Source organism: Thunnus albacares, chromosome 5, assembly GCF_914725855.1.
Source record: "Thunnus albacares chromosome 5, fThuAlb1.1, whole genome shotgun sequence".
Classification (NCBI taxonomy): Eukaryota; Metazoa; Chordata; class Actinopteri; order Scombriformes; family Scombridae; genus Thunnus; species Thunnus albacares.
The window spans coordinates 19,134,172-19,156,941 of record NC_058110.1 but is presented as its reverse complement, the minus strand read 5'-3'; the positions used below and the strand labels follow the sequence as shown (position 1 = coordinate 19,156,941).

The following is a 22,770-nucleotide window of genomic DNA, read 5'->3' as shown; positions in this document are numbered from 1 at the left end:
CTGTATATCGGGGTAAAACAGCCAACGTTAAGACAACTGGACTCTGAAGACATTCTACAGGGACAAAAATCATCCTAAAATCTCAGACATAACTTCTTATATGTGTCCTCTGGAAGGTAACAAAACAACACAACCTTCCCTTATCCCCCTACTCTCCAGCCCAGAGGCTGATGTCATGGGAGGAGTTTGCGTTGGGACCCACAAAACTTTTGCGTGTGCGCGTGTTTCGACGCCACGCCTCTGTGCGTTCTCGTCCGCGCGTTGATTTCATACCAAACTCATACTTGGCATTCCGCCTTTTTTCTGTCAAACACGGTTATTTTTATTTTTTTTCGCCGAGGAAATAGTCGCGATTCAGAAAGCAAATCTGCTTTACAAAACCAAAGTGTGAGGAGAAGAGCGTGTGCCTGCAGCAGCGGAGCAGGGAAGCCTTTTGTAAGGTGAGTGCGCTCTCACATAGTTCTTTGTTGTGTGCTGCAACTTTCATGCTGCTGCAGCAGCTGCTTCGCTTCGTGTCTGCCTGAAGTTTTGGGATATTTGACATATTTCGCATTTTCCCCGCTGCCGCTTTGCTGATTCAGAGCCTCGTGTGTTTAGCAGGGAGTCTATCTGTACTTTCCTCAGCCACCCGTGTTGTAATTACAATGACTTTTTAATCGTCTCTCGGACTTTAGTTGGAGTTTGTTGAGGTAATATTAGCCCGCAAGCTAACCAACTACGTTAGCATGTCAGCTCGAGTGTGTTAGCAGCGGCTTGTGTGTGATATATCCACAGAAAGATTCAAAAATACATTTCTCGTTATACTTTACAAGCTTTATATAGTATTTTAATAACTGCTAGGCTAAGCTACAATGAGTATTTTCCTTCTTTTTTGGTCATCAACGACGGATTTTTGCCAACTCACAGTTGCTTTAACGGCTTCCAACCGTTGAATGTGATTTCATTTTCCCTCTAACTACATGCTGGCAGATGGGATTCATTTCTTGTTGTTGTGAAAGTTTTACCAACATGTGAAACTGTTCCTGTGGGTCCAACAGAAGTCAGAGGCGAAATAACACCTTTTGTTCGTGTCCTGACTGATTTATCAAACTGATGTGATTTGTTATTTGACTTTTAGGACCGTATTAATCCATGTGCTTAAAGTTTGGTTCATTTTGCTGTGTTTAAAAACAACAAAAGCCTGTAGGAGTTTGATGAAACGGCCGTGGAAATCTGAAAGTGCTGTGGTGAAATCTAGCCCGGCTCTTCTCATAATGTCACTGGTGTTCCCATTGGAGCAGCAGGCAGACTGTAATGTGCATGTGTCTTGTCAGTGTTTGCTGAGCTCATAGCTGTATTTAGCTCAATGCTCTACTGGCTCCTCACTGCACTAAACACCTGACCTTTTGGCCACTGGGAGCTATATTGAAACTGGCAAAGCTGCATATCCCCTCAATGTTTAATGTCCTAACTTTGCATCACAGCTGTGACTGCCCACTCCAGTTGTATCATTTCCCAAATCTTGGCCAACTTGCTAAGCAGTACAATCAGTCTTGCTACACAATACTGGGCTATTTACTGTTAATAATGTTGCATTGACATTGGAGTTAACTGAAGTGATTTTAATCAAAGTTAACAATTCCAAGTTTTTTTTGACATTACTTTTACTCACTGTATGAGGCAACTGCAAAATCAGTTGCCTCATACAGTGTTTTAAATCGGTAATCTTTCTCTTTACCACAGACTGAGTTTACTAATTTGATTAGAGTGACAAAGTACAGCAGTGACTATGATCCATTATCACACCAAACAAGGAGATAGTTCATGTTTTGCTATGCACTGCAAGACATTACTGTCCCCAACCTTTTTGTCTTGTGTAGGATTGTAAGTTACAATTATATCATTATCCATTTATCTGCTGATTATTTTCTCAATTAGTCCAGTAGTTATTTGGTCCAGAAAATGTTGAAACACGTCAGTCACTGTTTCCCAAAGCCCAAAATACAACTTATAATGTTTTGTTTTGTCCCGACCAGTCCACGACCTAAAGATACTCTGTTTACTATCATAGAGGACTAAAGAAGCTAGCAAATATTCCCATTTAAGAAGCTGGAACCAGATAATTTTGGAGTTTTTTTCCCCCTTAGAAAATGAGCAATAAATCAATCATAAAAAAAAAAAATCAGCAATGAATTATCCGTCAATCGACAAACCAGTTTATCAACCAATTGTTGCAGCTCTAGTCTTGTGACTTAGGCGATGTATACCTATGGTGCATCATTACAGGTTATGGTCTTTGTGTGGGTGTGAGCTGTGAGAGGTTCAACCAAAGTGGCATATTTTCATGTCAGTTTGTAATATTTGATAGCTTTTAAGGCCTAAAGAGGTTAGTATCCAGTATTTCACAAGAGAAAAGAAAAACTTAAACACATCTGAAAAAGTAAACATAATTTAATCATCTTATGCCCTTAAATTTTATCTTATCTTATTACCCTTAAAATTTACCCTGAGGTTGGAAACCTGCTTATCTAGTGATGTTACTTATGTTTGAGGTCACTTATACCCCAGAGACGTCTAACGCAAACAATAAGCTATTATAAAATTAGGAAAGGTCCTTAGTTATAAAGGCGATAAGACAATGTTATGTATGTTTTTTGAGCTGTTAAAAAGGGCCAGGACTCTCCGTGACCCCACACTGAACATTAGGATTAATCAGCTCCAGTCAGGGCAAACAGACCCTAGAGCAACAACATCTTCCCATTGGCCGACTTCTTGCACAATAAAACTCTGAAGACCGTCACATCCCCTCCCCTTGAATATCAAAATGTTCTTTTAGGCTTTGCTCTTTCCTAACCATCTCACTAGGGTCTGTCTGATCTCTATGGCAACAGCACAGTCCTGTCAGCAGTGATTGAAACTGGGAAGGCCCTGTGCTGAGTGTGTCCAATAAGCACACCACAGCGGGGGAAGCTCTGCGACCACACTGATCCTCTGTGGTTCCTTTGTGGCAGGGACCATGTTAGCCACACTCTGGAAAACATTACAGACCAGGCAGCATTCATGTTGCATATGTGTGCCTGCTTTTGAGGAGACTTGGAGCATCCTCAACAATAACAAAGGAATGTGTAATTTCCTCATGTAGCCTACGCAGGCAAGGTTGCAGGCTTTTGGGAAGTTAGTATGGCTTAAGAATTGCCTGTTCTAGTTTCTCATGGATTATTCAAAGGAAAATAACTAACTGGTCTTGTCATCACTGTTTTAATTTGTAGCCTTCATAACTCGACCAAGTGGTAGTGTATTTGTTGACCTTGGTCGGTGTCTTTTATAAATTTACAAGTTCTCAATGTTTTGTCATTTTGCCTGTCAAGTCTTTAACCCTGAATACCAGAGTTATTAATACAACCGGTATCCATGGGAACTGTAAACAACTTCAGGTGAATCTGATCTCACTCTAGGTGAAGTGTGGAGACATTTGGAGCCCCCAGAAATCTGTCACCCTTCTTGGCAGCCACAGAGTTAATCCTGGTCCCGTCCATCCATCACTGTCTGAGTGATGTAGGTTGGCGAGGCAGAGTTTATTTTCTTGAACTGCCTCTCATTGGGCCTCATTCATAAAGCAGATCTGATTTTAATTGGTGATGCGGAAATTAAGAACTTTAGTAGGATTCACTCTTGTCTCTGAAAAGTTCATAAGTAAGAACAACAGATTTGAGTGGTCAGCACCACTGATGGTGATAATAGTAACGCCTCCTTCTAAAGCTGTGATCAGCATAATGGCAATGAAAAAAAATTTTAAAAAGTGTATTATTTGAAATTATGATACATCAACCTTGTCATTCAACTGTTTCATCAGGGAGTTAGATTTGCAAGGTGATCTACAGCTTGTAAAGCCACTTCCCATTGTAAACAAAACGTTGTTCTAGGGCTACAACTAACAGTTATTTTCTCAATTGATTGTGTTGTCTATGAAATGTCAGAAAATTGTGAAAATGTTCATTGTAATTTCCCACAGTCCAAGGTGACGTCTTCATATTTCTTCTTCTGTGCAACTGGCAGTCCAAAACCAAAAGATATTCAAGTTTGCTATAGTACATGGTTCAACAATAAGGTTTGCCCGATTGCCCGAGGCAAGTAAAATGCTACGTTGGGCTTGTAAATTCACTTGCCCTGTCAGGCAAGTGAATTTAAAAAAAAGTTTGCTATTTTTTTCAGTCATCGTTGCATCAATAATTATGTTCTTATTCTCTGGCACACAGCATAACCGCCTCCTCTAGCACGCATCAGAGAATATTGGCACACGCCATTGGCCAATCAAGAATTGAGTAGGCTAGTAGTGTGATGTGTGAAACAAACATCCCTCAGGACTATGTGAGCATTCAAATAGGGGAATCAAAGGGAGTATGTCTTTTTTCACTGCCATAACTACTTTTGATAACGAGAAACATTAAAGAGGGAAATCAGGAAGCCTAGAGTGGAAGAAATTAGTCTAAAAATGTATTTGCCATCAGTTTACGGAGTCTATTCCATTATTTGAAAGAAAGTGGGCTGATCAAAAGAAGTTAGTGTTCAGTGAAATATAGGGGATGGGTCATACCATTTTCAATATGCAAGAATGTTTGTTGCTTCGCATCAAAGACTCTCTGTGTCCTTGTTCTGCTTCATTTACTTAAATAAAGATGAAACTTGACAATAAACTTAGGTCTCTGTTATTTGATAACCACTTATAAATAAAATAATTTGTATAGGGACAAGTAAAAATTAGTAGATTTCTGACCCACTTGCCCGGTCGGGAAAAAAAAAAAACATTAACGTTGAACCCTGTAATGTATGACAAAGAGAAGCATCAAATCCTCACATTGCAGAGGCAAGAACCAGCTAATGTTTGGCATTTTTACTTGGAAAAAATGACTAAAACAAATTTTATATTCAGTCATTAAAGAAAGTTTTTTTTTTTCTCAGGAATCAGATGTAGAGTTTTCATATTTTTTACTTACTAACAAATTTAAGAAGCAAACTATATTTCTAGGCTGGCATTGTGGGTAGTGGCGTATGCTGGTGAATTCCATCTGTTGCTGATTTGAAGATACAGCAAATTCTCTATAACCACAAAAATGTCTTTTGTTTGTTATTAGCTGACTGTACAAAGACTACACACTTAAGGGTTTGTATATTACTTTTAATAGATTAATTAAAACTGCTCTGTGTTTTCAAAACATACCGGAGACGGCTGCATTAATTTCTTAACATTTTGCTGATTGCGATGCCTCTTGAATTCATCAGCTATGAAAACAAATACTGCTCTGTGCTCGCACTTTGTGGTAGATATTTTGGTCTAATGCTTTTTTAATGTGGAAGAAAACCCATCTTGAAACCTGAGTTCAGTATTGCCACATGCATTGATTCTAGTTTTGTTGATGCTGCATAATGGAATTTCCTTGATGAATATCAATAATTTTTTGCTTACAAGTAGTAATAAACACTCAAAAATATTTCATTTTTCAAATTGTTTTAAATCCAAGTGCATTTATCATCTCTTGCTCCCCAGTCTGTCTCTCTCTCATACTCTATAAAGTTCTACAGCACCACAAAATTAATGGAAATGTCCTTGTGTTGAAGGTGGGTTGTGGCCGGAGCCGTCATCATTGCGTCGGAGTGGAGTTGCCGTGGTAGCCCTGACGGGGCTCAGGAGGAGGGTGACGATGGAGATGGACTGGCTGACGGGGCAGACCGCGGATTGGATGGCGACCCCGAGGGAGTGTGGAGTCCAGACATTGAGCAGAGCTTTCAGGAAGCTCTTGCCATCTACCCTCCCTGCGGCAGGAGGAAGATCATACTTTCAGACGAGGGAAAGATGTATGGTGAGGAACAGCACATTTCTGTCTGAACACACTGTCTTTCATCCAGCCATTCCATCATCTCTTCCTTTCTCAAGTCTTTTTCTTCTGTATGTAATTCAAAAGCCAAACCTTAAGTCTACATGTCTGTGTTTAAGGCCTGCTGAGATTCTTTACATGTAAAATGACTAGGGGTGTAACGGAACACAAAATTTATGGTTCGGTATGTACCTTGATTTGGGGTCACGGTTCGGTATGATTTCGGCAAAGCAGGGAAAAAAAGGTAGAAAATATTAATTTGGTCCTCTATTTTGAAAAATGTAAACAACTATTACTGAAACAGTCAAGTTGTGTTGCAGTGGAAAAAGTTTCTTGCAAGGAGTCAGGACACCTGCTGACAGCTGTTTTATGTTGATTTGTGGTCTAACTGTATATAAAGTAGTTCAAACTAGCTCCACCTCTAACGGCTACAACAGTAACATGCTGCTTACACACTGATGCTTCAGTATTAATAATCTAATGATGTCATATATAATAATATATCAGTCAGAGGGACCAAACCACTACTTTTACTTTTTCCCTATTCCTTTTTAACCACATTTTTCTCTCAGAACTGTTTTTTACAACGTGCTGTCTGACCACGTCAGAAATCAAATATTTTTATCGTTGTTCTGAATGGCTTCACTCAAAGACGGAGTGAAAAGCTGACCGTCACAGAGAGCGGAGGGGGACGGGGAGTCGTGATATTGTTTTACTACAGAGCATATTTTAATAATAGTGTTGCCCTTGGTCTGGGTCTCTTGTTTGTCAATCTGACAGCAGTGACACTACAGGGTAATCAGGATAACCAGGCTACCTTGGCTAAGCCCGCTAGCATACATCCATTAGCATGCTACAGCTAAGTGGTGTGCCAACAAAATGTTCCGGGTGGAACTCGAGCTCTAGAATTATTGTTCCTCACGTCGGAGTAAGTGGATTATTTTGACAGTAATTGTTTTAGTCAGCAAGCGTATTCCTCATATGTCTGCATGCACCAAACCATGACATCCATACCTTGACCGTTTGGGACAAAGTCAAGTCAATTTTTATTTACATAGCGCCAAATCACGACAGGACACTTTTCACATAGAGCAGATCTAGACCGTAAATTCCCTCATGGGTAAAAACTTTGACAGCAGCAATTAAGAACTCCACTTTTAACAGGAAGAAACCTCAAGCAGAACCGGTGTTACAAATCAACTGGTTTTCCTGTTAACTTGTTACCTTTGTTTGTAAACGGGAATTTCTCATGGTGACAGTAGATGTTCCAATCACAAAGAGGAAACATAGCTGACCTTGCGAATGCCTGATTATGATTTATATCACTCATAATTTCATTGACTTGACTATATTTATGATTAATTTAGCTTATTGATGGTTTAGTGAAACTGTGGGATCAGAAATAACCACTGATCTTTGGAAAATGTTTAACTTAAGAGGGGCAACAAACAGAGCTTGTATGGCTATCATTTCAATAACAGTGGTCACAAGTTACTCTAGCAGAGACATTTTAAACCTGAAAGATAACATACAGTTGTTTTTGCTTCAAAATAGCCTATGTATTAGTATATGAGAAGTCCTCAAAGCTGCGTAGTTTAGTGGTATAGTACGCTGCTCCGTAAGTTTTCCTTTAGATTTAACACCTAGTATCGAAACCCAGGTGGGGAGTTTTTATTTTGAAGAAAATGCATCAAAGTATGGTTAAGAATATTTCTGATCCCACAGTTTCACTAAACTCCATAAACCACCAATAAGCTAAATTAATCATAAATATAGTCTAGTCTACGAAATTATGAGTGATATAAATCATAATCAGGGATTTGCAAGGTCAGCTACGTTTCCTCTCTGTGTCGCCATGAGAAACACCCAACGTTTACAAACAAAGGTAATCAGTTAACAGGAAAACCAATTGATTTGTAACACCAGGCCCTAGGTGGACGGCCATCTGTCTTGACCAGTTGGATTGAGAGAGAAAGAGGGAGGGAGAGAGAGAGACACAGAGAAGCACAGCAACAACAATAAAAACAATAATACTAATAGAAATATGACTAATAATAATAGTGGCAGCAGTTGGCGTCAAGCTAGACCAAGGGGAGAGCAGGAGGTCCACAGCCACAGGCAGCAGGCAGTCTACAACCAGAGGTCACCTGCAAGACGAGAAAACACAAAACTCCGGGGAAGATGCCAAGTTAGTAACACGCATTAATGGGGCATGAATGCGTAGATGGAGAAGGAAAGGAGGAGAGATGAGCTCAGTGCATCATGGCAAGTTCCCCCGCAGTCTAGGCCTATCGCAGCATAACTAGGGGCTGGTCCAAGGCAAGCCTGGGCTGGCCCTAACTGTTATCAAAAAGGAAAGATTTAGCCTACTCTTAAAGGTAGAGAGAGAGAATCTGCCTCCCAGACCCAAACTAGAAGATGGTTCCACAGGAGAGGAACCTGATAGTTGAAGGCTCTGCCTCCCATTCTACTTTCCGAGAATCTAGGAACCACAAGTAATTGACGTACCGTTACACCCCTAAAAATGACAGAATGTAAAGAGAAAATATCACTCTACTTTTCTTGTAAAGGGTTTTAACCAAAGTTTCTTTCAGTGACAGAATTTTAAGACAATTCGTCACTATATTTAAAGAATTGAAAAGGGTCTTTTTGATTAATAGTAGCAAGGTTTTCACAAATTGTACTGCAAATAGTTTTTGTTAATTGATGTGTGGCTCACCTTGAAATGTGTTAGAATTTATATTAGCCATAGGCCTTATTCACAACAGACATTTTTACTTGGCAGTAAAACTTTTACTTGTAGTAAAAGCACAGGTGTTACTAATAACATTAACGACGACTGTGTTCTATTCAAGTTCCCCAGTAATGCATTGTCCACACCTAATACAGATATTTTGCAAAACGAACATTTTCCTCTACGTTTTGGCCTCTCATCCACACACATATGGCGTTTTAGGTCACTAAAAGAGATTTTTTTTAAAATGCCTTCTAAAGTACAGATTTTTAAAAACTCCAGTTTCTGTGTATGCGTGAGGACATGTCATATGGGAAACGATGATGTCACACCTCACGTTGCACGTGCCCATTGTTGCTTTACGAGCATGTGCCTGAAACAACAACAATTGCGGATATATACCGTTTGTTTTCCTTGGGCCATGTGCCAGAAACGTGTTACAGGTGAAGAAACAGATGTCAAATAACTATAAGTACGTTAATAATTAGCTACTATTGTTTTTGTTTTTACGTCACTACCGCCAAAGGAAAATTATCTCACTTCGCATGCTTGCTGGTATTTGACGTATGGTTAATGTAAACTTTATCGCCACCTACTGGCCCAGCGTACTTTTTTGAGCATTTGTTCTCATGTGTACGGAGATATTGGGTAAAACGAAGGTCGAGTGGAGAATTTACAGAAAATATCCGTTTAGAAAAATTGCCCTATACGTGCGGTCAAGGCCTAAACCATGACAGTGAGTCATCATGGACAATACCTGGAAACTGGAGCAGCCAAACGGAATTGAGCCATGATTAACTTTATTTTACACCTATGCTTTTCCCACTGTGACATGTCAAAATGTCCTCTGTGAAAAAGGCCTATTGCATTAGTTTTAGTTAAATGAATTCAAATGAATTCAATGTTATCAAATGTTAAAACACTTACTACTGTAAATAAAACATTGTTTACATTTAAGTACATTTAATTTTAAACTGAGATGTAGCTGTGCAATGCAATAATCAGTTGAAATGGGGATTTTATGTTACCATCTTTAATTTTCGCTTTACATTTAACTGCTAAAAAATTGGTTTAGATCACTGGCTCTCATGGGACTTGTTTAAATCTGTATAAGGCTTATGTGTCTAGTGGAGTCCCTGACAACAAACTCTACAGTGACATCAATTAGTAAACATAACCAATAAGTATCAGGGCCAAAATCACTCTGATTTCCTCAACTGTAACAGAATAATTTAAAAGTTAATATTCCTTATATAGTTTGGGTCTTCGAGGATTTGCTGCAAAGGCCCGTAGTGATCCGCTACCTGCACTTTGGAACCCAGTGGGTTATTGATCCTTCTTGTAAAGACCTCTTAGTTTGTGCCCAGGTGATCTGATTGTAGGTATTTTGGCAGTCAGCACTGACAGGGTCAAAGGAGAGAGCAGGATGATGTTTCAGGTCAGGTCAGGATTAATATTGTGAAGAAGTAGCATGGCTGTTCATTCCCTTGGGGCACTAGTTGCTTAAAGACTAGTTCATAGTTGTCTACAGGACTGCATACCAGCGTTGTAGTGCGCACACACATGCAATATGACTTTTGTTTGTTTTTATTTGGGTCTGCTGCCTGCGAGTAGACGTTTGATGTATTTTGACCAGTTCTTCCTACCTTATTGAAGGCTTTGGCTAGCACCCAACATTCCCAGCAATTTTTTTTTGGCTGAGGGATGACGTTCTTGTCTGTAGCAGCCTGTGTCGTATGTGTGTGTGTGTGTGTGTGTGTGTGTGTGTGTGTGTGTGTGTGTGTGTGTGTGTGTGTGTGTGTGTGTGTGTGTGTGTGTGTGTGTGTGTGTGTGTGTGTGTGTGTGTGTGTTGTGAGGGAAACGGGATATGTGATCCCATGCGACAGAAAGGGAAAGTTTGTTTCAGCATTGCAGCATTTTCTCCTTTTGTGGAAGTGTGGGCTCCCTGTGTTGACCACCCCCACTTCCTTCTCAATAAACAGGGATAGTCCCACTGTTACATACATTCACACATTGAAAAGCTACAGTGACACATAATACTCTAATAGACACATTAGTTTCTCATTTTCAGACCAGTCTGCAGGACCCCTTGTCCACGTTTCTACATCATTTTTTTTTGGGGGGGGGGGGGCTTTTTGGCCTTTATTGTACAGTTGACAGTGAAATGACTCACAGGAAACAAGGGAAGAAAGATGACATGTAACAAAAGCCCCTGGCTGGAATCGAACCAGGGACATTGCGGTTATGTGGCATGCTCACTAACCATTGCGCTAGGAGGGCGTGCCACACTGTAGAATTGCTTAATTTTAATTCAAATGTTTGTGGCTTCTTCACATAGAAAGTCATTAGTTTTCTCTCTTTTTTTTTTTTATATAGACGCTTCAAAAAGCTTTGTCTGGACCTCATCCCATTGTATCCGTAGCCTTCTTTTAAAAAAAAGCAATATGGCTGATGAGCTATTGTGCTTCCACAGTTTTTATCATCTATTTTGATGATTAGATTGGATTCAACTTTATTGTCATTGTGCAGGGTACAAGTAGACAGCTAATATTCATTATTTTCATTCATTCGTTTTCGGGTTTGATATCATATCTTGCGCTATAATCATATTTTATTTAGTTAATCCCATCATAAAATCCACCAAGAAATCAAGGTTTATCAAGGAGATTACGGACTTCCATAGTATTTTTTTTATTTCACATTTCAGCTGCGTAGAAAATAGAACAGAAATGCTACAAAGTCTGTATTGGCAGATTGCCAGTGCGACTGTAACAGATTAATTAATTGAAGCCCTTTTCACACATAAAGTCAACTCATAAATTAGCAGAGCATTCGTGGATTACAGTTCATTTTTGTGGCTCATGTGGATACATATGGATATCACAGTCAAGCAGCTAGAACGGTTGACTACTTATTCAACTTAGCTACAACAGTCATGTTCAAAAACTTATATTACTTAGTGCAGCTCTTAAAACCAGGAAAGGACAACATCTAAACTATTAAAGGTTTTTACAATATACAAATTCCCAGACTATACTTAGTCTTGTATGTAATTGTCAGTTTTACTTGAGTGCATGTGAACTCTGCTGCACCTCTTCCTGCTAAACTAAGCCAGTGGAAACTGAGCCCCAGTCTCTGTGCTTCCTTTTGCTCTCAGTCATATGTTACTAGCATGATGTCACCCTGGATTAAGGTGTCAAGCATGTACTCCCAAATTAGGATGATCAGCAGACAGACCACTTGCTCTTGCACTCACAGGTTGACACATATAAAACAGAGGCTAGTTTTAATAATGATGTTTTAGTAATGTTTGTAAATACAAGAAACACATGTAGCCTACTGCAACAAATGAGCTCCAGTTTATTGTTGTTAATGAACGCTTATCAGATGTTGATATTTGTAAGAAGCCCTGCCAATCGTGTTACTCTGGCCAATAAAATTTCAGCAGGTCTTTCCTGCTATTTTAATTTTGTAAACCCAATGAGAGAATGACCAAATAAAGTTAAGGTCAAGTTTGTTTAGTTTTGTTTTATGGCTTCTCTATTTTGTGTACTGTCAGTCTCTCTTTATCTCTTGTCTTAAAAAAGAAAAAAAAAATAAATCCAGTATTAAATTTCAACAACGGAGCAAATGAGTAAACGCTTGATTTATTTGGCAGATGAGGGGAGAAATGGAGAAACACGTTTACGTGTGAAATCACATGATTTTTGAACAAGCGCAGGAACTTCATCTTATAATGCACTACTCCATGTCCTAACTCATCTTCCACTGTGCCCACTCTGCTCACATTAAGGTGTAAATTACACTCAGCAAGTAGGACATGACTTTCTTCTGATGAAAAATAAAACGTTTGGCCTTCATGTGGAACAGTGGTAGACTGCAGGAAAAGTGTGTGTGTACTGTTTTGGGAATTGGAGCAGACTGCTGTGTCTGAGTCAGCCCCTTCTGTTGATTTTGGGAAATTCTGTGTTCTGGTAAGTCCTCAGAACTGATGTGACTCAGCCTGATGTGACCTAAGTCCCTTAAGCATCGGACCACTTCCCAGAAAGAAGGATGGTGATGTTGATGATGGTGTGTGTGTGTGTGTCTGTGTGTCTGTGTGTGTGATATAAATGTTTACAGTCGTGGAATTAGTGTGTAAGGCTTCATTTAATCACCTTTAACCTCTCTTTAGCCTCTTGCTAATTCTGACATCTGCCGCTGAGTGAATAGCGAGCTGCTCACCAGTGACGATTAGCAGTTCATCAGGTGTGGGTGGGAGTAGGGGGGAGGCAGAGAAAGAAATAGCTGACCAGGCAGTCTGTAGTGACCACAATTTGGAAGTCTGTTAACCATATGATGACCTCTACTCGCTCCATTCCACTGTTTCTCCGTCTACTGTAGAGCTCTGCCAGCAAGCAAGGCCAAATCTGACTCAAAATTAACACAGGATGTCTATAATAAGAATATTATACAGCCACAGAAATTGAAGGCTGTCTCATTAAACTTTCATATTCATGTTAAATCCATTCAGGGGATGGAAAAGTATACACATCATCTTCATCTTTTGGCTTCTTACCAGAGCTTGACCAGTGAAATTAGTACAACCAAAACCTACATATGGCCAGTTGATATTCTCAGTGACACGCAGGCTGAAAAAACATGGAGTAGTTTTGGTATGATTGTACTTAATCAGTGCTTGATCTCAGCTTTATTTTCAACACTGCAAACTACACATTTTCTCTTTTGGTTTGTATCTTACAACTTTAATCTGCTTAAGTTTGGCTCAATGTGAATTTATTACCGCTCACTTCGGTAATCTTTGCCTTTTTTTTGGCTCTTGTTTTTGCCAGTGAACAAATGATGTAGGTTTCGCCAGTGGTGTGATTGAAAACATGCAGGTCTACTTTGTGACTGTACCATTTTTATTTCATACTTTGTCTTAAGAGTCGTTTTGCCAGGAAAAAAGGGAACAATTGGCTTCTAGAAATAAGGTGGATACTGAGCGGTAATCAAAGGCCAAACTCTGAAGTTAGTCTCTGCAGGACAATAAATCTCACTCTGACCGCATAAGTGGTAGAGCAATGTTTGAGGGGTTGTCTATGAAGAGCTCCAAGTATCAATCAAATATAATCTGAGCTTTTTTTTTGGTGTCGGTGATCTTAAAATAAAATGTTGAACCCTTGTTTACAGTGCATATTGGTTCACTAGATTGTGTGAAGCAGAAAAAACAAAATGGAGCACCATTCCTGACAGGTTACGCCAGCTCCATCAATTCCCTATTTTCTCCTACATAAAAGTTTTATGATATCACCAAAGTGTTGATGCCAGAAAATCAGTGTTTCTGTGTTTTGTTTTTTTTTAGTGCTCCCCTTTTTCATTCAATCTATTTACTTTTCTCAATTCTAGGTCGAAATGAGCTGATAGCTCGCTATATCAAGCTACGAACAGGAAAGACACGCACACGCAAACAGGTATGTACAGATAGTTATTAAGGATGATTTACATATGTTTTTATGATTTATGAGATTTTGCTAGGTGCAGCTAACTGTTTTATTTTGATGTTTTGTACCCAATCACCATGTTAATGTAATTATTAATGGACAACGCTATTTAAAATGGCAAAAAATCATCCTGTGAATATGTGTTTTTTTTCATGACATTAACCCTGGTTTCATAGGTGTCTAGTCACATTCAGGTTCTGGCACGTAAGAGGGTACGAGAATATCAGGCGAGCATCAAGGTGGGTGACCGCTGAACTAACATCCCTCTTCCCTCTGTAGTCACATCCCCTTCTTCTTTTCTTTTCCTTTCCTTTTTCCTACCATCCTCTTTCCGTCATCCTGTCTTTTCTCAGGTCTCTAGTCACCTGCAAGTCTTGGCCAAGAGAAAGTCTCGTGAGATTCAGTCTAAGCTCAAGGTACACACGCTCACTGACTCTGCCATGCTAACTGCTTCGCTCTGCACGTGGCCCGAATGCAACTTAACCCACTGAATCACCGTAGACTGACTTACTGATAGTCTTTGTCAGAGCTTACAGGAATTAAAGGTTACTACAAGCGGAGGCTAAATACTACTTACATTAGTGGTTCTGCTACGAGCGACGTGCACCTCCTCGAAAATGTTACTGCATGTTGGGGGTCTGTCATTGCCTATCAGCTCATTTGTGTTTCAGTAAAAGGTTAAAAAGTATAATTGGTGAACTTAGACTAGTTGACTAGTTGTTTTCTCCTACATCATCACTGCCAAGATGGCATGGAACAAGTTAACAAAGGACTCAGTGCAAACCTTCTTGTTGCAGTCAACTGAATGCAGGAAGATGGAAATGATTAACAGTTAATTCACCGTGTGGCCTGATGACAAATACATTTAGTGATCTGATGATGCCATGATTCCTGTGCCATTGGCATCCATGGTAGGACTGCTGGAACATCTCGATGAAGGAGTATAAATCCAGTTTACAAAGAGTTACGTACATGATAGTAAAAGTGTGAATAGGGCACTAAAGTAGTGTTAGTTAATGGCTGTGGGAGCGGGGTGTGGCAAGTTAAGGCTTTGCAAACTCATATTTTCAAACGTTTTATCCGGGTGCTTTAATGCTTTTAAGGTTGTCTGACTCATTTGCTTTTTGTCCACATGTGGCATTGCTCATTGTGTAAAAGCCAGGTGTTTTGAGTGCGTTTGTGTGTCATAATTTGTGGGAAAGAGTATGTGTTTTTTTTTGTTTTTTTTTTTATTACTTTGTGCATGGCAGTACAGATCATTTTTACAGAGTTCAAGAGGCTTGTGGGATTGGACTGATGGTTGCATGAGATTCAGTAGCTGGCTTGGTTGACCTAAGCATGTGCACGGCTGTAGCACTGCACATGAACGCATGCATACACACAAAACACACAAGGAGTTTTTATAAAAATGTGCCCCTCATCTTTGATGAAGAATGAAGAATTTCAGTTTTCTCCTTTAATACATTTCTCATCTCCACGTTTTCGCTCTTGGACACTTCCCTCAGTTCTTTATATCTTTCCTGTGTAAGCGCTTTTCTTGTGGTTTTACCCTGCCCTGTAATAGACGTACTTTGTGACATCATTGTGAACCGAAGGCATTTAACTTGCTGCTCTCTAATACACAGTTGGAGAGGGTAACTTTTTCAGGTTTCCAAGCCCATATATTTCCAGATTTAAATGTCAGAACACAGCTTTAAGATGGCATAGATAAAAAAGAACATAGCTTGTCCTGTCAATGTAGTATTAATGTTTTTGAGCTTAGCGTGAGTGTGTTGGACAAGGTGGCTTCTGGATGAAGTCACTTCCAGGAATTACACGTAGCTGGAGGTGTTTTTTTTTCTTATTGCCTAACAGTGATTCTGTGACCTGCTTTTTATTTTAATGTGTGTATGTGAAGATAATTAATAACGTGTTTTCTTTGCCATAGGCCATGAACTTGGTAAGTTTTGGTTATACAACTACAGTTTTCTGCTTCAGGCTTTGTGCTTAGCGGTTGGCATCACATTACTGCTAGTCCACAACGCAGAGCTACTGCCAGACTCAAAAATCCTGCTCATTACTCTTTTGTTTTTAGTGGCTTTAGTGAAATACTGGTGATGGCTCCAGTTGCCTCTCCTAGCCTGCTAGCCTGGTGCGCCTACTACTGCTTTAGCATCCCCCTGTATCTGCTTTGCACTCTGTCCTGTCTTCCCTCATAGTTATTGCATCATGCTGAAGTATTATATGTTGGCTGGCTTGCTGTCTAAACTGGCCATGAAGGTTGGCTGACTCTGGAATGTTAACCTAAATTTTTACTGGATTTTTGCAAGACGGAGCGTCATCATTGTACATTATTTTGTATATCTCATTCAGGACCAGGTTTCCAAAGACAAAGCACTGCAGACAGTAGCCAACCTCTCATCAGCTCAGATCGTGTCTGCTAGTGTAATGAAACCCCAGACTCCCTTCCCTCCACCAGTCAGGGTGAGACATTCACAGACAGACGCACACACATCTGTTCTTTTCTACCTTGTGGATCAAAGTCTGAGTAATAATATCTGCTCTTTTTTTCCCCTTCTTTTCGTTTAGTTTTGGCCCGGCCCCGTGCCAGGACAGCCTGGACATTCTCAGGAGTAAGCATCACCGCCAGATTAGATGGTGTTGTTTGAAAAATAAATTTGAAGATGGTTATATGCTTAAATTGGTACAATTGCTCATTTTAGGTTCCTGCTGTTATTTTTTTTTTTTATTTACAGCATCAAGCCCTTTGCACAGCCTCCATACACTACACTACCAGCCCCTGTCCCCACACCCATCAGTAAGTGTGAACACAAATGCGGCGACTTTAGTAATTAATGTGATTGCTGTGAAGTTAATTGTGTTGTCCTTGTTTGCCAAATGTTTGGCAGGTTATGAGCCCCTGTCTCCCCATCGCCCTGCAGCGATAGCAGCTCCCGTGTGGCAAGACAGAACCATCGCCTCAGCAAAACTACGGCTACTGGAGTACTCTGCTTTCTTGGAGACTCAGAGAGACAGAGAGACGGTACAGACGTCCAGACATTTTTTTTTTTAATTTTTTTTTTTTTTTTTTTTAAAGAAGAGTCAACAATGTAAAATCTTAAAATCTTGCCAAAACCAAGTCTGTTTCTTTTCTCTCCCTCTTCCTTATGTTTCTCCTCCCCTGCAGTATAAACACCTTTTCGTGCACATTGGCCCATCAAACCCGGGCTACAGTGATCCTGTGTTGGAGTCGATAGATGTGAGACAGATTTATGACAAATTCTCTGAAAAGAAAGGAGGCCTGAAGGAGCTGTACGAAAAAGGACCGCACAACGCATTCTTCCTTGTCAAGTTCTGGGTCAGTACATAAAACTAGAGTTCCCATTGATAAGTTTTTTTGTTTTTTGTTCTTTTTAATGACCTGGAATTGTAAGAGGCATGTTTCAGTGAAGGAAGTTTTTGAATTTAACAAATGATCATGAGAAATCAGGGGATCATTAGGGAACTTTGATCCTACAAAATGTACCAAAATCATTAGATTTCGTGACGTATGTTTACAGTACATAACTGTTTTCACATCAAGTATAATTTCTCAGACTGGTGAGGTTATACCCTTTTAATCCACATGGGGGAAGCAAAGCCAGTGTAATGCTGGAGCAGGGTTTTACGCAAGAACTTGACTTCTTCCTTGGCAGACACTCAAACAGTTTTGATATGCAAAAAATGCACATTGGATTGCTATTTCTGTTTTTGCTACAGTAACTTTTTATGGGAATTGATGATGTTAAGTTTATATGACGAGTTACAGTTGGAAACCCTCACAAACACAGTCTATGCAGGAACAGTACCTTCCCATTCACTTGATGAGGTACTCGTACTAAGGATATCTGTCCTCAGTGGTTGTTTACCTTTCTTGTGCTTCTTCCAGGCGGATCTGAGCAGTGACGCTGAGGAGGGCTCCGGTGCGTTCTACGGTGTGAGCAGCCAGTACAGTGGAACAGAAAACATCACCATCAGCGTCTCAACAAAGGTCTGCTCCTTTGGCAAACAGGTGGTGGAGAAGGTCGAGGTAAGAAAATCAACCCAGTATTTTGATGCAAATGATTGTGTTTCATGACAGACCGACATGTGTTTTTAATTGTGATGCGTTTTTGCGGATTTCTCCCCCATCCAGACAGAATATGCACATATGGAGGGAGGAAAGTATGTGTTCCGTATCCATCGTTCACCCATGTGTGAATATATGATCAACTTCATCCACAAACTCAAACACCTGCCAGAGAAATACATGATGAACAGTGTACTGGAGAACTTCACCATCCTACAGGTAAGTGTGTCTGTGTTGAGTAGTTTTAATTGTTATTACAACAAATGTCAGGAACTTGCCTTGATAAGATCATAGTGCAGGACAGGCCATTACCATTAAACACACAATATACTAAATACTTAAAATACACAAAATAAGATTAATATAAAAGATAAGCTAAAAACAAAACATATCGTAGAGTGCCAGAGGTTTACAATCCAAGAGTTAAATAACCTAAACATATTAGATGCAGGTTAAATGCAAAATACCACAAAGAAAACAACAAGCTAAAAGGTTAATCATTTTAGGAGTCAGATGGCTTCAGGGAATGTGCTTCTTTTGAACCACTCAGATTTAAAATAGATTTTTCTATACGTCCTCCCACAGGGGGAGGTATATCCTCTCTTCCCTGAAAGAGGGGAAGTGCTGGGTGACAATCCACCCTGATGACATTCAGGGACTTTTGGTCAAGTGAAACTTTATAAGTTGAAGAGGTCAAAAGGAGGGAGTGTCCAGTCATTTTAGAAGCAGTCTTAACTATTTTCTGTAGTGTATGATGATGACAGTTAGTACACTAGCACACTTTCTGATGTGTAAAACTGCATTTTAACTTCTGAGCTTTCACAAAAAATCTAATTGCTGATGATCTGATGATTTTGTAAACATTGCTTTCCCATTAGCAAAGATGATGTACACATTTTCAACTGGTTTCCCACTTTCCCCTCCCCTGGAGTCTGTTATTATTAAATCCTGACCCTCGCCAATATTTTCTCTGTCACTTGCCAGGTGGTGTCCAACAGAGAAACTCAGGAGACTCTGCTGTGCATCGCCTTTGTGTTTGAAGTGTCCACCAGTGAACACGGAGCACAGTACCACGTTTATCGACTAGTTAACGACTAGCACATTGCGTGCATGCAGAGACTCTCCACAGACTTTTTGATACATACAGCATAAACCCTATTTCCAGCTCAAACACACAGATTCCCAATCCTCTACTCAAAAAACACACTTGTTTTAACAGACCAACAGTCACACTGTAGTCACACCTGTGATGTGTTTAATGTGTATGCTTCTCCATTACTGCAAACTATGCACACATCTCTCCGCAGCATCCCATGACTTTAACACTAAATTAATTTTGAATGGGTGTTGACCAAAACGTGGTATTATTCTTGGTGTAAATTATCACTTAGTGTTATGTTGTCTGTGTAGTTATTCAGTCACAGAAATTCAAAATATCACTGTTAACTATATGTTTTATGCTTTTCTTTTTGATTAGACATTTAATTCACTTATGAAAATATAACAAAAGGAACCAGAAAAAGAGCAACACTACATTTAATCAAGTGTAATATGTGATATTCTTCCCTTGTATAAATAATATACAGTGGGAATGTAGCTTCCATGCACTAGAAATGGAGATCATGATTTCCCAGGAACTTCAAATGTATACATTTACGTCATAGGTGTGACTGATGTGAGACGAGTTTGAATATACTTTGGCAAACAAAGCATTTAATCAGTGTTAATGTAAGTGCCACAATGACTATTTCTTTTACAGTTTGTAGTATCACTGTAAGGTAGGAATTGAATGAGCCTATAATGGTGTTTCCTCTATCACTGCTTGGTGTGGATTCATGATCTTCAGTCGGTTTAATCAAAGATCTAAAGAACATACGGCGGAAAGTATGAGTGTGTCTCTTCCCAGAGTATAATGCACTACATGTAAAGACGACAAAGTTGTATTTATATTTGAATGAAACACTGTGTTAAAGTGTAAAGAGAGCAAATCACTTTAGGAGTATTTTGTGTTTGGAGGTACACGGTGTAGAGGGAAAGATCAAATCTCAAGGAAGTGTTAAGTTTTGGCTAGTTTGTCTTTGGAAACAACAATAGTTCAGTTCACACTTGGGTGTCAGCAGCATTTTGAATGCAAGAACAATCTTCACTGTTCATAGACACAATACTGTTCTTACGATGACTGTGTGGGCTTGCTGCAGTATTTCTACCTCCACGTGAGTTGGGATAAGAATGTGCTTTGGTTCATAAAGCCTTGACCTGAGGAGCACTGATGTATAGGATGTGTACACTACACTTTTAATGGTACTGTTTATAAGCCAAAACAAGATAAATATACTCATTTTTTGTAAAGATGAATGATCTTTTTTTGTATTTTACCAGCACAGCTAGAAGTGTTACTCTAAACATCATAAATGATGGGTGTTTTAGTTGTCTCTTATTTTTTTGATGTATGCAGAACATGGTACATACCACACTAAGGTCACCCACAGTGCACTGGGGTAGAGTTTTGCCTGTTAACACTAACAGATTATCCAGCTGACACTTGCTTTTTTTTCTTTTCATTCTATGTAATGTTTTTGATTCTGGTACGCATAACTACCAGCATTTTTTTTTTTAATAGTAAATGTTATTTGACTCTATCATGTCCTCATCTCGTGGCAGGATTATCGTTAACCATGTGGGAGGTGACAATGAGTTGTCTTTTTGACTTTGTATCGTGAAAGTGAGAGCCAACAGGTTCACTTTTAAATAACCATATTCACTGTGTGGTCAGCCAAAATTTGTATCGTTTTTGTGTGTGTTGGCTGTGCCTCATCACTCCTTTGGTCAAGTCTGCTCAGTGAATTAAATCTGTGCCTTTATGCTGTACCAATAAAATCACATGGTGTTTGCAGAATTGTTCAGCCTTAAGAGTTTTGATAGTTACACTCAGACAGCTGCTTGAGGGGAAAGTCATTCGTCTTTATACATTTGAAACTGAAATTCCTTATGTTGTCCCAGTTAGTGCTGGGTGTCAAACCTCAATATTTTAAAGTACCAAGCAAACTGCATCGTAGCATCTATTATCAAACTGACATCAAAGAAAGTTGTCATCTAATGCTTAGTCTTATTTTCCTGTTATTTAATCAAGTTTTTCATAATATGAATTTTAACTTTGCTAGGTTATGTTTATTTTGGCAAAGTTCTTATGCTGGCCTGCTACAGCAGGTGGTGCTATCAGCTCAGTTTTACTCACTACCAAGTTGTCAAGAGTGGACAGATCAGTTTACAGTCATGTAGAAGCTTTACCTTCTCTCCATACATGATACCCTCACCGAACCAGCCTTTCACATATCACATACATACACATGTACTGTATCTTCCCTTTAGTTACATAACCTCATTACCGTTTACACAACACTCCTGTCTGTCCCGTGTGTTTGCACGAGCGTGTACTCACAAAATTAAACAACGCTAGTAATGTTACAATTTTGTGGGAAGTTGAATACAAGAACTGGATATGTCAGATATACAAGGGTCAAGAAAACATACACAGATTTCTGTGCTACAATAAATTATTTATGTTGTCTGCTGGTTGGTTTCCCAATATGAAAGGAAGCCAGACCATTCAAGTCTTTGTGCAGAAAAAGTTACTGATGGGAAACGTTAGGTGATGACACATAATAGGCAGTAGTGGAAAGTAACTACAAGTATATTTATTCCAGTACTGTACTGAAGTACAATTGTGAGATACTTGTACTTGAGTATTAACATGTGATGCTACTTTATACTACTGCTGGACTACATTTCAGGGGGAAACCTTTTGTTTTTACTGCACTATTTATCTGATAATTACACTTCCTAGTTACTTTGCAAATCAGCACACAGATTGTCTAAAAATATTATGATTTGTTATTATAGATCAAAGTATCAAAGTACCCAACAGCATGACTGGATTAACCTGTTTGGGGGCCTGGGGCAAAAATAAGTCATTGGGCCTATATTGGGCCCCCATTGGGTCATTGCCCCCCCCCCCCACCTACTTCAGTATATGCTCTGAACCCAGAAACCCAACAGAACTATGCTAGACCACTACTGGCCCCAGGTTTTCAGTTCATCATTTAGTTTGAGTCAGTTAACACAACGTTATTCAGGCGTAGCACCATATGAACAGAGTGAAAAATAAAATTAACTCTTAAGACTACATTTGGACACTGTGGCCATGTTTTGCAGATGGGCCTGAAGTTAAGGTAATAATGCAGGACCTGTCTCACTTTACATTTTTCTTTAGTGGTGCAAATTCCTGATCAAATGTGGAGTTCATAGAATTATATGCAACCAATTGGCGACAGTGAATTTTGGGTCTTTTGGCACTTTGCCAGGTTGGTAATCCAGCCTTGTAATCTGCTATAAAGTAGCTCAAATTTGTTCCATCTTGACCAACTACAACATCAAATCTTATGTACATGTTAAAGCACCTGTAATAACAATCTAATACATAATAAGTACTTTTACTTTTGATAGTTGAAGTACATTTTGCTGATAATGATGATGTAATTTTACTTCAGTACAATTTTGAATACAGGACTTTCACTTGCAATGGAGTATTTTTACACTGAGTTTACTACTTTTACT

The 22,770-nt window shown here is 39.4% G+C and overlaps 1 protein-coding gene across 1 annotated transcript; it reads left to right on the top strand.

The window, feature by feature from the left end:
- The first annotated feature begins 211 nt into the window (after positions 1 to 211).
- tead3a (TEA domain family member 3 a) lies at positions 212 to 21,052 on the top strand. The gene is made up of 14 exons (XM_044351657.1): positions 212 to 440; positions 5,596 to 5,837; positions 13,975 to 14,039; positions 14,246 to 14,308; positions 14,423 to 14,485; positions 15,997 to 16,008; positions 16,422 to 16,532; positions 16,638 to 16,681; positions 16,805 to 16,866; positions 16,958 to 17,091; positions 17,236 to 17,406; positions 17,977 to 18,117; positions 18,223 to 18,375; positions 19,141 to 21,052. The coding sequence occupies exons 2-14, from the start codon at positions 5,831 to 5,833 to the stop codon at positions 19,252 to 19,254; spliced, it is 1,140 nt and encodes a 379-aa protein (XP_044207592.1). The 5' UTR covers positions 212 to 440; positions 5,596 to 5,830; the 3' UTR covers positions 19,255 to 21,052.
- Positions 21,053 to 22,770: the final 1,718 nt, after the last annotated feature.